Source organism: Haliotis rubra, unplaced genomic scaffold (genome assembly GCF_003918875.1).
Source record: "Haliotis rubra isolate DU_JTF1 unplaced genomic scaffold, ASM391887v1 Scf1970, whole genome shotgun sequence".
NCBI classification, from domain to species: Eukaryota; Metazoa; Mollusca; class Gastropoda; order Lepetellida; family Haliotidae; genus Haliotis; species Haliotis rubra.
Window position 1 is genome coordinate 26,469 of NW_025765970.1, and position 15,808 is coordinate 42,276.

The 15,808-nt window shown below is 41.2% G+C and overlaps 1 protein-coding gene across 1 annotated transcript; it reads right to left on the reverse strand.

Annotated features, from left to right (window-relative positions):
- Positions 1 to 649: 649 nt before the first annotated feature.
- On the reverse strand, positions 650 to 11,602 carry LOC124275023 (angiopoietin-related protein 5-like). Its single transcript, XM_046710506.1, has 4 exons — positions 11,543 to 11,602; positions 3,376 to 3,478; positions 2,733 to 3,045; positions 650 to 758 (listed from the first exon to the last, which is right to left on the reverse strand). The coding sequence occupies exons 1-4, from the start codon at positions 11,552 to 11,554 to the stop codon at positions 650 to 652; spliced, it is 537 nt and encodes a 178-aa protein (XP_046566462.1). The 5' UTR covers positions 11,555 to 11,602.
- Between the last annotated feature and the right edge of the window lie 4,206 nt (positions 11,603 to 15,808).

The following is a 15,808-nucleotide window of genomic DNA, read 5'->3' on the forward strand; positions in this document are numbered from 1 at the left end:
TACTTATTTCTACGTAGATGATACTCTCCTTCCACGTAGATGATATTTACTTCTACGAAGATGATACTTATTTCTACATAGATGATACTGAGTACGAATCTATTGAAACGATGTTTTCTCTCCATAGTCTTCAGACCGTAATATCTTTTGAAGTTAAAGTATATTACTGTTTATATTGTGACTTTTCTGTACTTCCGTAATTTAACTATCATCATTAAAATATAAACAAACCCCAAATAAATTCAAGTATCGTCCATTTAGAAGTAAAGTATAGCCTACATAGTTGAAAGTATCTTCTTCCTAGATCATACATTTTACATTGTTTCAGTCTGTGGTACGAACCCGCTTCCATGGTATTTTATCAGGTACAAGTTAAATTGCAATTTGGGAGACACGTTTCTCCTACGGTCGTTTGAGAAAGAATTTGATTTGAAAAATCGAGTAGTTAGCAATTCCTGGGTACCAAAATGTTTCATTAGGAATGTTGAACAAGTACCCGTCGTTGAACCTAATCAAGGGGCCCAGTAGGGTTGCATTCTCCACACGCAGTGTACCACCACCACGCCCCTTGGTGAACAGCGGGGCAGTTCTTTCCAGTGTCGTCGTCATTGTCGACGTCAAAGGTGCTGAATTTCTTCCTTCATTGGCGTCAAGCAGTCCCCAATATCATGCGGAGAGGCTTGTGGCCATGTAAGCCGAAATTCATCACATAGCCCGTTGATTCAGCCCCAACTGAGAATTTACTGTAAGTACGTTGTCTGTAAGGAATTGAAATGCAATCAGGTGTTCGTTAAGAGCATGTTTTATTTGGAATTGAAATGCAATCAGGTGTTCGTTAAGAGCATGTTTTATTGGAATTGAAATGCAATCAGGTGTTCGTTAAGAGGATATTTTATTGGAATTGAAATGCAATCATGTGTTCGTTAAGAGGATGTATAATTGGAATTGAAATGCAATCAGGTGCTCGTTAAGAGCATGTTTTATTAGAATTGAATGCAATCAGGTGTTCGTTAAGAGCATGTTTTATTGGAATTGAAATGCAATCAGGTGTTCGTTCAGAGGATGTATTATTGGAATTGAAATGCAATCAGGTGTTCGTTAAGAGCATGTTTTATTGGAATTGAAATGCAATCAGGTGTTCGTTAAGAGCATGTTTTATTTGAATTGAAATGCAATCAGGTGTTCGTTAAGAGCATGTATTATTGGAATTGAAATGCAATCAGGTGTTCGTTAAGAGCATGTTTTATTGGAATTGAAATGCAATCAGGTGTTCGTTAAGAGGATGTTTTATTGGAATTGAAATGCAATCAGGTGTTCGTTAAGAGCATGTATTATTGGAATTGAAATGCAATCAGGTGTTCGTTAAGAGCATGTATTATTGGAATTGAAATGCAATCGGGTGCTGGTTAAGAGCATGTATTATTGGAATTGAAATGAATAATGCATATTACAGTCTTCACTGATCGGAAAAGTGATCGCAACTAAAAAATACAACGAGGATGTATGTATATAAGAATGAGGGAGCGATAAGCCAAATGTAGCCCTCATTGAAATATGTAATGACTTAACTATAAATGTCGGGGATTGGCGTCACTGGACATTTTGGTGTGAACCGCTAAAGATGTATATAATACTGATTTATAGGGATAGGGGTCACTGGACATTCTTGTGTAGACTGGTGGGCACCTGGGAAGATGGACATAATACTGATTTATAGGGATAGGGGTCACTGGACATTCTTGTGTGGACTGATAAACACCTGGGAAGATGGACATAATGCTGATTTATACGGTTAGGTGTTACTGGACATTCTTGTGTGGACTGATAAACGAATGGGAAGATGGATATAATACTGACTTATAGGCATAGGGGTCACTGGACATACTTGTGTGGACTGATAAACACCTGGGAAGATGGACATAATACTGATTTATACGGTTAGGTGTTACTGGGCATTCTTGTGTGGACTGATAAACACCTGGGAAGATGGACATAATACTGATGTATACGGTTAGGTGTTACTGGACATTCTTGTGTGGACTGATAAACGAATGGGAAGATGGATATAATACTGATTTATGCGGTTAGGAGTTACTGGACATTCTTGTTTGGACTGATAAACGCCTGGGAAGATGGATATAATACTGATTTATAGGCATAGGGGTCACTGGACATTCTTTGTGTGGACTGGAAGGCACCTGGGAAGATGGACATAATACTGACTTATAGGGCTAGGGGTCACTGGACATTCTTGTGTGGACTGGTGGGCACCTGGGAAGATGGACATAATACTGACTTATAGGCATAGGGGTCACTGGACATTCTTGTGTGGACTGGTGGGCACCTGGGAAGATGGACATAATACTGACTTATAGGATAGGGGTCACTGGACATTCTTGTGTGGACTGGTGGGCACCTGGGCAGATGGACATAATACTGACTTATAGGGATAGGGGTCACTGACATTCTTGTGTGGACTGGTGGGCACCTGGGAAGATGGACATAATACTGACTTATAGGGCTAGGGTCACTGGACATTCTTGTGTGGACTGGTGGGCACCTGGGAAGATGGACATAATACTGACTTATAGGGCTAGGGGTCACTGGACATTCTTTGTGTGGACTGGTTGGCACCTGGGAAGATGGTCATTATAACGCCCCAGTGACATAGGCGTCACAGAGCATCATAGAACTGATCGCTGAACATAAGTAGTCAGGTGTATTATTCTGACCTGTAAGGATAAGTGTCTGCCGGCATCCGAGTGTGGACTTCCGCTAGGAGATTCTGTGGGTGCGCATTGGTCAAATAGTGGATGTTGTCTAGACCCAACCAGAACTCCCCCTTTAAATCTCCAAACCCTTCCTTGTAGGAGGTCCAGTTTCTTGAGAAGTCCAGAGTTCCTGCGAGGCGCACCATAAAGTATGTTCTGGTTCCCCAAGGATCGCTTTCACAGAGCACTTGGAAGGGCTGCGGGGACCCATAGGGCTGGATTGTGGCAACTTGGTCCGGGGGGAAGAACCCCCACTCCTCACCCTCTGCACAATCTGAATTTAAGAGGTTAGAGGTAAGTCTTAGTGAGTAAGAAATGTTTAATGCCGCTCTCAGCACGCAGCTCTTAGCACGGAAACAAGGGCTTAATCTAACTCTAAACTTTTAACACTCGATTTAAGATACATACCTTGGAGATTCCGGTTGCTCTGTAGCGTAATTGGAATATGACACCACAAGCAAGCAAAATATACTTTGCATTAGACCTTCCCAAAATTTGAGCTTCAAGTGAGACAAAGATGTTTGATTCATGAGCAGAGGTTCATGGCATAATCGCCTAAGGGACTTTCAGCAGAAAAGTTCTTGTAGTATTTATATTTAGGTACCTATCATCAGTCGTTCACAACGATGTCCGACATAGCCACCAAAGCATGTGCAGTTTCCACTTCCAGGTACAGGAACACCCCCGTTCAGACAAGACAGATTTAGCTGAAAAGATAACAGGGATGATTGAGTTGGGTTCAAACCCCGTTTGAACTGAATTCACGCCGAGTCCTACCGAGGGAGTCAATAGTGCAGGGGCTTGTGTAATTCCGTGGGAATTTCATGTTAATTTTGGAAACCAATGCTAATTGTAATCACTATAGTGTATTGATTCAGGGATAAACATGGTTCCATTTATTCTGTTTGCTATAAGTGTCATTAGGGTGGGGTGATTGAATATGAGTTCCCAGAAATTCCTTGCGACACCATTTCGAGAAAAACATGTTTTCATAACCTATCACAACATAGTCATGTAGCATATCCAAAGGCCGCTTATGATGCATGATATAGAAATAACCACATAATATGCTTCTAATTTCAATTTGGTGACATAAAATATGACATAACCAAATCTGTTGCGAAAATGTTGTATTTTCAAACATGTATAACTCGTCCACAAAAAGACTTCCCGTGCATGAATTTTACACCAGTTTAGATAAAGGGAATGTCTATACAGCCAAGTGGATACTTTTAGATAACGGAGACGTCGAGCGCGATGGTGACGACGTAGCACGGTCCCGACGTCGGGTCTCCTGGCTGTCAGACCAATCTCTTTCAACCTGTTCCGTACTGTTTGACCGGATATCCTCAAAGTCCAGGCACCCTGGCTGCTGTGCTCCTCACCCATTGCAGTACGATCACGCAAATGTAGAACCCGGATGTACCGATCTTGGACTGTAGTGGTGACTCGAGGTCTGCTTGTACGGGGACGGTCATTTGTTATACCTGTTTGGTTGTAACGAGCTGCAAGCCGTGATATCGTGCTCAGACTAACATTCAGACGCCTGGCAACAGAAGATTGGTAATCTCAGCGTGCATTCTTTCAATGGCGATGTACCTTGTCGCAGAGTAGAGACGTGGCGTAGTGATTTGAACTTGAAACTCCTCTCAAAAGGAATGCCAATTTCCGAAAGTAATCTGGGTTTTATTGCCAGGCAGTGCATGCTCTTTGCTGCACAATTTCAACTGGAAGGTGATTTCTGTTGCGTTGTGGCGATGCCTTTTAATCCTTGTAAGAAATCTCATCAAAATCAACATTTTCAGGTAAAATCGATTTTTTACTTGTGCAATTGTGTAAAATCATGTTATCAACACTTTTGTTACATATTTTGACGATTGTTTGAACACAATAGGTAATTAATAGATTTTTTTAAATACAAATCGCCTATGCGTTTCTTTTGGGGATAGTATATATATTAATCAAATATTGCCGTCATCGGACACCAACATTGTACGTATTGGGCTATATTAATGGAAAACATTTATTCAATTAATGTATTCTCCCATTTCATAATATAAACTACCATGACACAGTTGTGTAGTAATAATAGTACCCAGGTAAAGGTTAACGTGACTATCATATAGTCGTGCACAAGTGTCAAATCAGGACTACCAGTACAGTCAGAATTGACACACTGACACCCGTGTCTGGGTAATTAAAATGACATAAAACCAAATCTGCAGTCAATATAAACTGAATGTATTAATACAGGAGTCACAAATTATATCACAGTGAACAGATAACTACATATTACAAGTGGGGTATGCAAGTGCAATATATAATGTGCACAGTATATCTTTATTTTAACTTTCACATTGTTAAGTAACTTGCATAGTCAGTCAATCCGTCATTAACCTGCAAGAACAAACATGCTTTGAAAAACAAGCTTCGACATTATTTGTCATACAAACACAAGCATGAATTCTACGCATATTTTTTTATTAATTTGGAAACTAGAACGGCCCTCATTATAAAACATGCCTCCGCCATGCACAGCAATCTGCTTTCACTATTACATTTTAAAGTACTAGTGTGTACTTGTGCTTTAATGTACTTTTCACCAAACCGTATGCAGATAGCCCTTGTGTCATACCTAACATAACCACCAAGTTTCATTCAAATCCATCCGTAACTTTTTGAGATATTATTCATGTTCTCTATGTATTTAACATTGCGATTATTTTCAAAGTACCTCTGTGTACATACACTTCAAAAACATAAACTGCAAAATAAAACCTTGAAAAAATGAATGAACGCAAAAGTTTGTAGGCGTATGTCAAATTAAGGATGCTTTGAGGGTTGAATATTGTTGGTTGGTTGTTGGTTTAGAAGAACATGTGTGAGCGAAGAATGCAATCATAAACGATTGAGTTTGAATGGTTTTATCGATCATGATTGTCATGATGAGCTTGACTAGTATGGAACACAACCAAAAGCCACTATTATTGCTTTTCAAGTGCAAAGCACGAGTACAACCTATGACTATAATGGACTCAAATGCATCTCGCAAATTAATTCAAGACCCTTGAAAATACTTGATGAGAAAATGGGACGCCTCAACGGTGCCACTGGACAATTACAAGTTGGCGAATCCAAGAGTGTTGTGGCGAGGACCTCCAGCATTCTTCCCAGCACAATAACTCATTTGTGGGATCGTTTTATGCATTCAATTTCGACAAATGACCATTCAAGACCAGGAAGACGTGAGTCACCACCCCTGCCCAAGATCACTACATCCGGGTAACCCACCTACGTGACTGCACAAGGAAGGTTTGAGCTCGGAGAATGTCCGACCAGACAATCAGGAACCGTCTCCGAGAGGCAGGTATGCGTGCCAGACGTCCAAAAGTTACCTCCTCTCTGACACGATTACATCAACGTCAGCGAGTCAGGTGGTGTAACGCGGTGTAGCCATGGAACCTTGGAAACTGGAGGCACATAAGGTTCAGTGATGAATCGCGGTATCCCATCGGAAGACGACGTCTACAGACGGAAGATCCAACTGCATCAGGCAAGTGGACAGATTTGGTGGAGATGGTTTGATGATGTGGGGAGCCATCTTATACACCTGCAGATCGGAATAAGTGCTCGTCCAAGGCAATCTTACGGCTGCTCAATATATCGACTAGTTTCTCTGTCCTCACGTGCATCGCCTTGTCGACCGCCAAAGTGAGCTCTACCACGCTAGACCTCACACAACATGTGCTGCAGTGGACTACCTGGACAATAACAACATCAATATCCTCCCCTGGCCCTCCAGATCTCCGGATCTAAAACCAATTGATTACATGTGGGTTCAGATAGGTAAACGTGTATGTCAATGTCGTAATCCGCAATTAAGGTTTTCCCAGAAAAGGTTGTTCAACATGCTGCAGGAGGAATGGAGAAGGATTCCACAACGAAACATCCAACAACTGGATTCTATCTGTGTCAAGGAGGTGCCGTGCAGTTCCAGCAGTAAGAGGTGGCCATGCAAGGCAGTAACGTCAGCGTCGTCCCTCGTGGACAGCAGTAATGACTATGATGACTATCATTCTTGTGAAATGTGCACGAGATACCAATGTTTTGCTCTCTACATAATTTCATTCCTGGGCCGTTTATTTTCGTTGATTTACAATACTGAATAAGACCAAATTGTCCAATGATATTTTGCTGTTGCGTTTCTTTTTATGAAGAGTATACTTTCTTCACCAACTAATTGATTTGTACCGGGGACATACCCAAAGAGATCCTGTAAGTTTCATTGAAATCCATCCGGTAGTTTTTGAGTAAAGATGCTAACACATAAATACACACACACACACACACACACACACACACACACACACACACACACACAGGGTTGAATGCATACCCTCTGCAACAAACCTTCGGTTTTGGCAGAAGCAATTATGACCATAGTGATTATTATGCATACATATATTATCAAGATCCATGATATATAATGGTAGTTGTAAAACACTTATCACAAGGTACATTTTGACATACTACATGCCTATGGTGTGATAGCTTTTTAAATATATGTTTTTCTCACATACATTGGTGTTGCAGCTCGATTATGCGTACCGATGTTCAGTTACCTCAGAATTACACTTATAATCATCAGAAAAAATGGTACCATAGTTTTTCTGAATCTATATGCAATACTGATCACAATTATCAGTAGTTCCAAAATTAACATGTACTTCCCACGGAAAGCATTTTCGCTACATAAGCCCCGTGCACTAGTTAGATAATTTAAACAGCCAAAGTGAGTTGTGATAGGTACGCTCAACTTCCCAGCGTAGACACCTGATTGGATAAAATACAACCAAGGGAGGTAATAAATCATCGGCTCGAGCCGTAGATGCATCCAGGGTATAGTGGAGATTTATCGGAACGTTTACCCTGGAGATTATCGAGGATGCCTCTGCATTGGCTTGGAGATAACTTCAATGGTGAAGCGGTATTCAGCATTTCATTCTCAAAAGGCAAGTAATCAAACAAGAGAATGACCCTGCGTGTTTACGCCACAGGAAAACCATTTTCATACAAACATTTCTTTTTGACATTGTTTTTTATCTGTTTATCTAAATAAACGCACTCGAAAAATCTAGAAAACAATACCAACAGTATTTTGTTGTAAACACAAGGAAATACCTCGGGGTATAAATAGTTTCATAAACCTTGGAAACGTCGTCTGGTCAACAAGATGTTTTTGCTTTGTTTGCTATTCTTGCAGTTCTTGGTCCCGTCCCACTAAGTGATCAGGGCCCTTATTCTCCGAAACGTTCGTAGCGCTAAGAATTCTTAACTTTGTTCGTAGCCAATGTTTAAAGAATGGGCTTAAGAAGTTCGTAGGGCTATGGATGTTTCGAGAATAGGTAGCCAGACCTGTAACATAGGCTACCGGTTGTCATAGTGCTGAGGTCGCTTCGTGGGACGGGTCATTGGCAATTTTGACTCGAGACCAGAAGATACCCACATTAAAGTGCATAAAACCACTACAGTCAAGGGGTGACTCTGAGGGTGTGGGTTCGAACTCCCGGATGCGACTCATCTCAACAAAAGTACTAGAATCGGACCTTACTAAGAAAGTGAAGTCCTCAATATAACATATCCTACATTTGACCACTTTCTAAAAATGGAATTGTGCAGTCATGCTGATGGTTTTGTTAATCTGCTGTCATAACATCTTGTGTATGTATATTCTCACCACTTTGTGGTAGTCATTCTTAGCTTGATAACGGTCTACATCGAAACATAGCTCTATGCATAGCCAATAAGATGGCATAGGCGGATCCAGAAGGGGTGCAGGGGTGCGCACGCTCCCTTTGTCCTGAAAGTTTTAAAATGACCATTGAAACTCGGATGAAAATGGCATGTGCACCCTCCCTTTTCTCATGTATGCACCCCCAACCCCATCCCCCACCTTTCTAAAAAAGCTGTATCCGCCACTAGATGTTATCCATAAAGATGTATGCTATATTATTGACCCACCGACTTCTAGAATGAGGGATGCAACAATTTATGTGAAGAATCGTCACATGTCGCTTGCCTGTGGCAGACCTGCTAGGTTGAGCGCCTTTAAAGGTCAATTCTGCTCAATTTAGACATTGTCGCGGTCAATAGCGCTTTTGGTCGGAGGTGCATCAAGCTGAATTTGCCTCTCAGGTGAAATTTTATCACTACAATATACACTTGTATCATTCCATATGATCTTTCAGGGAATGATACCTAGTCTCTTTGTATACTGGCAATACAATATCATGGGCGGATCCAAGAATTTTGAAAGGGGAGGGAGGGGTCAGGGGTTCGAAACCCTGAACGAACTCCCTGAACCCCCTCTGAACCCCAATGAAAGTGAACAATGGACATAGCTGTGGCAAATTAGATGTCACGTGAGCATGTGGGTAATCCGAAATAATTGACCCGCTTTAGTTCCTGGTTAAATCGAGTGTTCTGTGAATCTCTAATTTAAACACATTCTGGGTTTTACTGATAAAAAATGTTAATAATCTGATACACTTTCAATTCAACACAATTTTACACGTAAGAATAGAGCAGTCTTGTGCATAATATGGAATTGCAGGATCGGAAAATCCATTCTAAACTCTGTCAAAAGAAACGCAACCCCTGTCCTCAGATATGAAAAATTCGTTTGAATGAAGTTATTGCTTCCAAACTAAATTTTATTCGAATGTATTGAAATGATACACGTAATTAATGAAGATTACCATCCAAACAACTGCATTTTGTACGCATAAGTGTATTTTATTGCTTATTCCGTCACAACGCATGAAATGACCCTCATGGTGACTTCGCACAAAAAAACACATGCAAATCATGAAAAGGCAGTTAATGTAGGGTGTATATAAAAAAGCCCATGTGCTTCCGTATTATATTCATTCATTTGTCGCCGAAAAGCTGTGTTAAAATGCCACGATTGAGTGCTGCCGACCGAAATATCGCCATTGGTCGTGTTCAAGCCGGAGAAAGTTTTGGAACTGTTGCACGGCACCTAAATGTTCACAAAACAACGATATCCCGACTTTGGAGCCGCTACAACAACTTCAATTTGACCAACGATCGCCCGAGAAGTGGAAGGCCAAGAATCACGACGCCCCTTCAAGATCGGTACATCCGGGTCCATCACCTGCGTAATCGGCATGCCCTACCAACCGTGACTGCCACACAAATACCAGGTTTGAGGAGAGTGTCAGCTCAAACGATTAGGAACCGTCTGAAAGAAGCGGGTTTACGTGCCTGTAGACCAGTTGTTGGACCTGTACTACGCCCCCTACATCGACGCCGACGACTCAGGTGGTGCAACAACGTAAGGATACGGACTTTACAAAACTGGAGGCGAATCTGGTTTTCTGATGAATCACGTTTTCTTTTGCAACGTCACGACGGAAGACAGCGTCTGTATAGGAGACGTCATAAACGTTTTGCGCCCATCTGCGTCCGACAGGTGGACAGATTTGGCGGAGAAAGCGTCATGGTTTGGGGAACCATCTCATACAACCAGAAATCAGACTTGGTGATCGTTCCAGGGAACCTGACAGCCCAACGTTACATCAACCACGTGTTAGAGCTTCACCTTCTCCCAATTATTGACCAACAGACACAGATTTTTCAACGGGACAACGCCCGGCCTCATACTGCACGTGCAACAATGAACTTTCTGCAGAATTCCAACGTCAATGTCTTGCCGCGACCCTCTAAATCACCAGACCTCAACCCTATTGAACACCTGTGGGATACTCTGGATCGACGCGTACGTCAACGTCAGCCGCCGCCACAGACGCTGCAACAGCTCGCCGTTGCACTGCAGGAGAGTGGAGAGCCATTCCCCAGGAAAGAATCCGGCGTCTTATCCGTTCTTGTCAAAGGAGATGCCGTGCAGTGATTGCAGCGCGTGGTGCTCATACGAGATACTGAGAAAGACGCCCCCTGGTGACAAACTGGTGTCTGCGAGATGACTTTTGAAATGACAATTTTAAACATGCCCATCTGGGTTATTATTCTGCCAAATTTCAGACTTCTGTCTTAAATAATAAAAATGCCGTGTCGTCCTAAAACTTCAGATCAAAATCTCTAAAATACAGGGGTTGCGTTTCTTTTTGACAGAGTTTATTTTAGTAGCACCCATTAGCTTTTCCTGGAATTTAGCGATGGGTCGACTGGTTTCCTAGAATCGGTTCGAGGGGCGTGTTCAGTAACAGTACCACGAGTGTTGAGCGTACATGTTGTACCGTCTTAGTAATCACTGTGCGCACCCACGTGCGCTTATAGACTCTGGCAATGTTTCCTCCGTCCGTCACTAGTACTTCATTTCCAGACATGGTTAGACATGACAAAGACCTTTGATATGAAATGTCATATACTGGGGATGACAGTGTAATGATAAGAGACTTGCACACAGTCTACATGTATATACTGAGCCAGGCGAGCCGGACCGCCCCCTACCCGGATGTGCCTGCCTTGCACGTGCTTCTCCTACCCGGATGTGCCTGCCTGATCTCTACTAGAAGCAAGTCTCTAATATATGGAGGTATGCCCCAAATCACCTCACTAAATATCTTAATTTAAAGATATGTGCCTCCAACGTTTCCTTTTTTGAAGGCTTTTCTTGTTTCATTAACTGTAAAACTGGCAACGTTGCTAACCGTGAGTAGTTTCCCTTTTATAAACAACAGAAAAGTATATGTAATTTTGCGGACGACACTATCGACCGCCGTACTTACATTATCGTACATCCGATACGTAGTCGTTACGTACTGGTCACAGGTCTGCGACTGCTGTGGTGTGTTGAGCAGGGTGCACGTGAAAGGCGGATCACGTGACAGTCGAAAGATGCACACTGACCATGCGTAGTACACGTAATAGCGCATTGGGCCCGTGACTCAACCTCTCGCTCCGCTATCTTGAAGTCCGAGATGTTAGAAGCTAGGATGCAGTGGAAAACTTCCCTGTACTCGGCCGTCTCGAGGCACCCGTGGCAGACGCCCACCAGACCTGCCACAGCTAGGATCACAAGAACCATGTCTGCAAAAATACCCATGCTCATAGTTATAAACACACTATACTTGCACGCACATATATCTAAGGGTTGACACTTTGTGAGCAAGGATGAATTTGTATATGTACGAGTTACATGAGCTCAAGAATGTAGTTTAATAAGCAAAGGCATAAAATTTATTACAAATATTTTTATGTGTAAGTGAAAAAAGTCCGATAGGTACGAAAACCATTGTGACCAGGGGACCGTTTATTATTTATGGCTAGGGGGGGTGTGATGATTTTTATGGAGAAGCATATACAATGTGAATAACCCTCCCCTCCTCCCCCCCCCATAAATTTATGTATAAAATAAGAGACACACACACACCCTGCATATCATGTACAAAATCAATTGACTCCCTCCCCTTCCCACAATTTCTAAGCGTATTTTTAAACATATTTTTATGTACAAAATAGCTGACCCCCTAGTACGTGTGTACAAAATTGCTGACACCCCCACCCCCCACCCTTAAAATGCATGATCACCACCACCAAACACCACACACCCACACACACTCACACACTCACACACCCACACACCCACAGCCCATCCCTAGCCATTACTTATGAACGCTCCTAAGCCATACGATTAGTTCACTGCAGGGGTTAAAAGGTAGAGCTACAGTGCGACACAAAAAGAAGATTGTTCCATGACATTTCAGTGCTGTGATCAGATTAGGCTACGGCATGATCTTTTCAGTTTCGTTTTGTTGCAGTGCAATGTTGCATTATCATTATCACAAACGCACTTAACAACGGGGCATGGACTAGCCATGTTGTTCAGGTGTTCGTCTGTCACGTGCAAGGTCAAGATTCGATTCCCAATGTTAGTACAAGACATTTGACAGTGACAATCGCTGGACATTTGTGAGTTGACCCACATATAGTGTACGGTCATAAACCCTGCTGCTGCCACTTACTTGACCACTGTTTTGTCATTTGTGATTGTAAACCTAAAACTGTGATTTACTCATTGAGCTAATGCGGTAATTGAAACCGCACTAACAGTAGCTTTACGGATACGCTGGAGCAACTAAACAATATATCCTCAAAGGCCAAAAGGAAATAGCGGCACTACAGACGTTCGGCTATATGTTTGGGTATTGTTTATTTATTTATTTTGTTGTTGTTGTTATTTTGCGGGTTTTCCTTTTTGTATTTTTTTTTGGTGTTGATTTGTTTTGTTTTTGTTTTGTTTTTTGTTTTTGTTTTGCTCTTGTTTGAATAGATTTCTTTAATTCAAACCCCGTCGTGTTTTTGTTTTGTTTTGTTTCGTTTTGTTTTGTTTTTTTCTTAAGTGTTTTTGATTAAATTAATTTTTTGGTTTTGTTTTTGGTTTTGTTTTGCTCTCTTAAGTGTTTGAATAGATTTTAATTCAAAACCCGTCGTGTTTTTTGTTTTTTGTTTTGTTTTCGTTTTTGTGTTTTTTTTTGCTCTTTAAGTGTTTGAATAGATTAAATTAATTCAAACCCCGTCTACAAAATAATTGAATATATCTAGAATAACATGCAAGGAGGCCAGTAAACTGTTAAAAACTTGGTTCCTATTGGACATAATATATTTGCAATAATATTTCTGGTTGATTTTAAAATTGCAGCACATTCTTCTAACTAAAATAAGGAACATTTAAGTATGAAATCGTATCGTGTTATCGCAGTTCAGGTCGATAAAGTCATGTCCCCTTTCAGCCACAATATAACTATGTTCTTTCGCACCCTGTATTCATTTTGTCGACGTAGTTGTTTCCTCCGTTTTGCACATTATCTCACAGGAAATGACCAAGCTCTCACGAACATATTGAGTAAAAGTACTCTTACAAAACAATTACATCTCTATCAGTGAGTGAGTGTTGTTTTACGCCTCTTTTAGTAATATTCCAACAACATTACGGTTTGGAACACTAGAAATAGTCTTCACACATTTTTCAAAAAAACAAATTGTATTTTTGGTCCCGAACCATTTGCTGTATATTTTATCATATAAAACTGATGGGAAAATGACGGTTTTATGTTACTTGGAAAATGTGTCATTACGAAGAAAGCGACTGAAAGTTTTACGTAAAAGGTATTGTACAAAAGGTTTTGATATTTCAATCATTGAAATAGAAAACGAAGCTAAATGTATAGTCTCTTATTTAGTTTCGCGAAATATCTTCGCATATTTTGTCTATCGTGATTTTAAAGCTCTTTTGGAACGTCTTTATAATTTCGAGAGCTAGTTTGTGTGATGATATTCGGACATTTAGTAAACTGCCTAAGTTAATCCCATTTTACGCAATGACTGTAACATATACATCGTTAGTTACAATTAGACCTGCACCTATGAACCCCTGAAATAACTCGACATTCCAAACCCAGCGACAAAACCCAGCTAGACGTTGATAAACGCGCTGGAATTATACGGAGCACAACACACCGAAACCTACCTGGTCACCTGGTCGTGGTCATCTGCCACCCTCGTTCAGCTTCAGGCCTTCGCAATATTTTTTGGCAACTGGCAACACAGCGGGAGTTTTTCTATTTACAGTTAGTGCTTATGTTTTTCTCAAGTACATGTTTCACGCTGTGAAAATATTATTTTTCTTAATATCTTCTGTTCTGTATATCGTCTTTGAAGTGTCTTCTGCGCATTACTGGATCAATGACATTCTGTCCTATCTTCACTGCGGGACTGGCCGTCGATACACCAATAAACTACTTCCGGTTCTTTAAGTACCCAATCAATGCCACTTTTAATCTAGTAGAATATTTGTGTGGCAAGTGAGCCAGATAGGTCATTGCAGTCGTCTATGATTGACGATGTATTCACCATACATTAACCGGATTCTATTGCTTCCAGCAATATTAGCCGTTTTACCTGTGTTTGTTTACGGATATTGAAAAAGTTCGTCAAAGAATTGTTAATTTACAGCGCAAGTTATGCCCATGGCTATCTCCTGGACTGTACGCCATGTTTCCATTGTCGGTACAGCCCTAGACGTTGCAGTTACAGCCCTGTTTGAAACAATCATTTACACCATGGAGTGTTATACTATTCTGCTTGATACGATAAAACCGTTATAGCTAAAATGGATAGAATTATCATTCAAACGCCCGCATGTTATCAGAAATGAGCGGGCCACTGTAACTTGATAATGCTCCCAAATTGCTTGACGACGGGTCATTATCATGCCCGTTGTTAGGTGACGTCATAAGGAGCACAGCTCTTGATGTTCAATCACCTACGGCTCGTTTAAACTTGGGTTCAATATTGACGATATTTCTGACTCAAATTCGTCACATGTACCTTTGCCATTATGCACTTTCTTGCTGGTGCCAACCTGCCTAACTCCACAGTGTCCCAATCAAGCAATATTAATTTATTAGATGGCAAGGCATAAAACACTTCTCCAGATATCATAAATTTATTTTATTAATTTTGTTACGTTTTCAAAAACCTAGGAGCGTCGTTACGGTGTCCTTTTCGAGTAAAATATCCGTGTACTAAGCGCATCAATCTCATCCAAGTGAGTGAGTGAGTGAGTTGAGTTTTACGCCGCACTCAGCAATATTCCAGCTATATGGCGGCGGTCTGTAAATAATCGAGTCTCGACCAGACAATCCAGTGATGAACAGCATGAGCATCAATCTGCGCAATTGGGAACTGATGACATGTGTCAACCAAGTCCAGTGAGCCTGACCACCCCGATCCCGTTAGTCGCCTCTTACGACAAGCATAGTCGCCTTTTGTGGCAAGCATGGGTTATTGAAGACCTATTCTACCCCGGATCTTCACGGGTCATCTCCTCCATTAAGCATAATCCCCACATTCAGAAGAATGAAATTATGTCTCAGTTTGACGTTTCTAGAGATACAGGGTTAACAGGGTTCTGATACAATACACACGATACCTATTATTGGCCACGACCTTAAGCATTTTAGCCTTAAACACTCAGGCAACCATCGTAAATA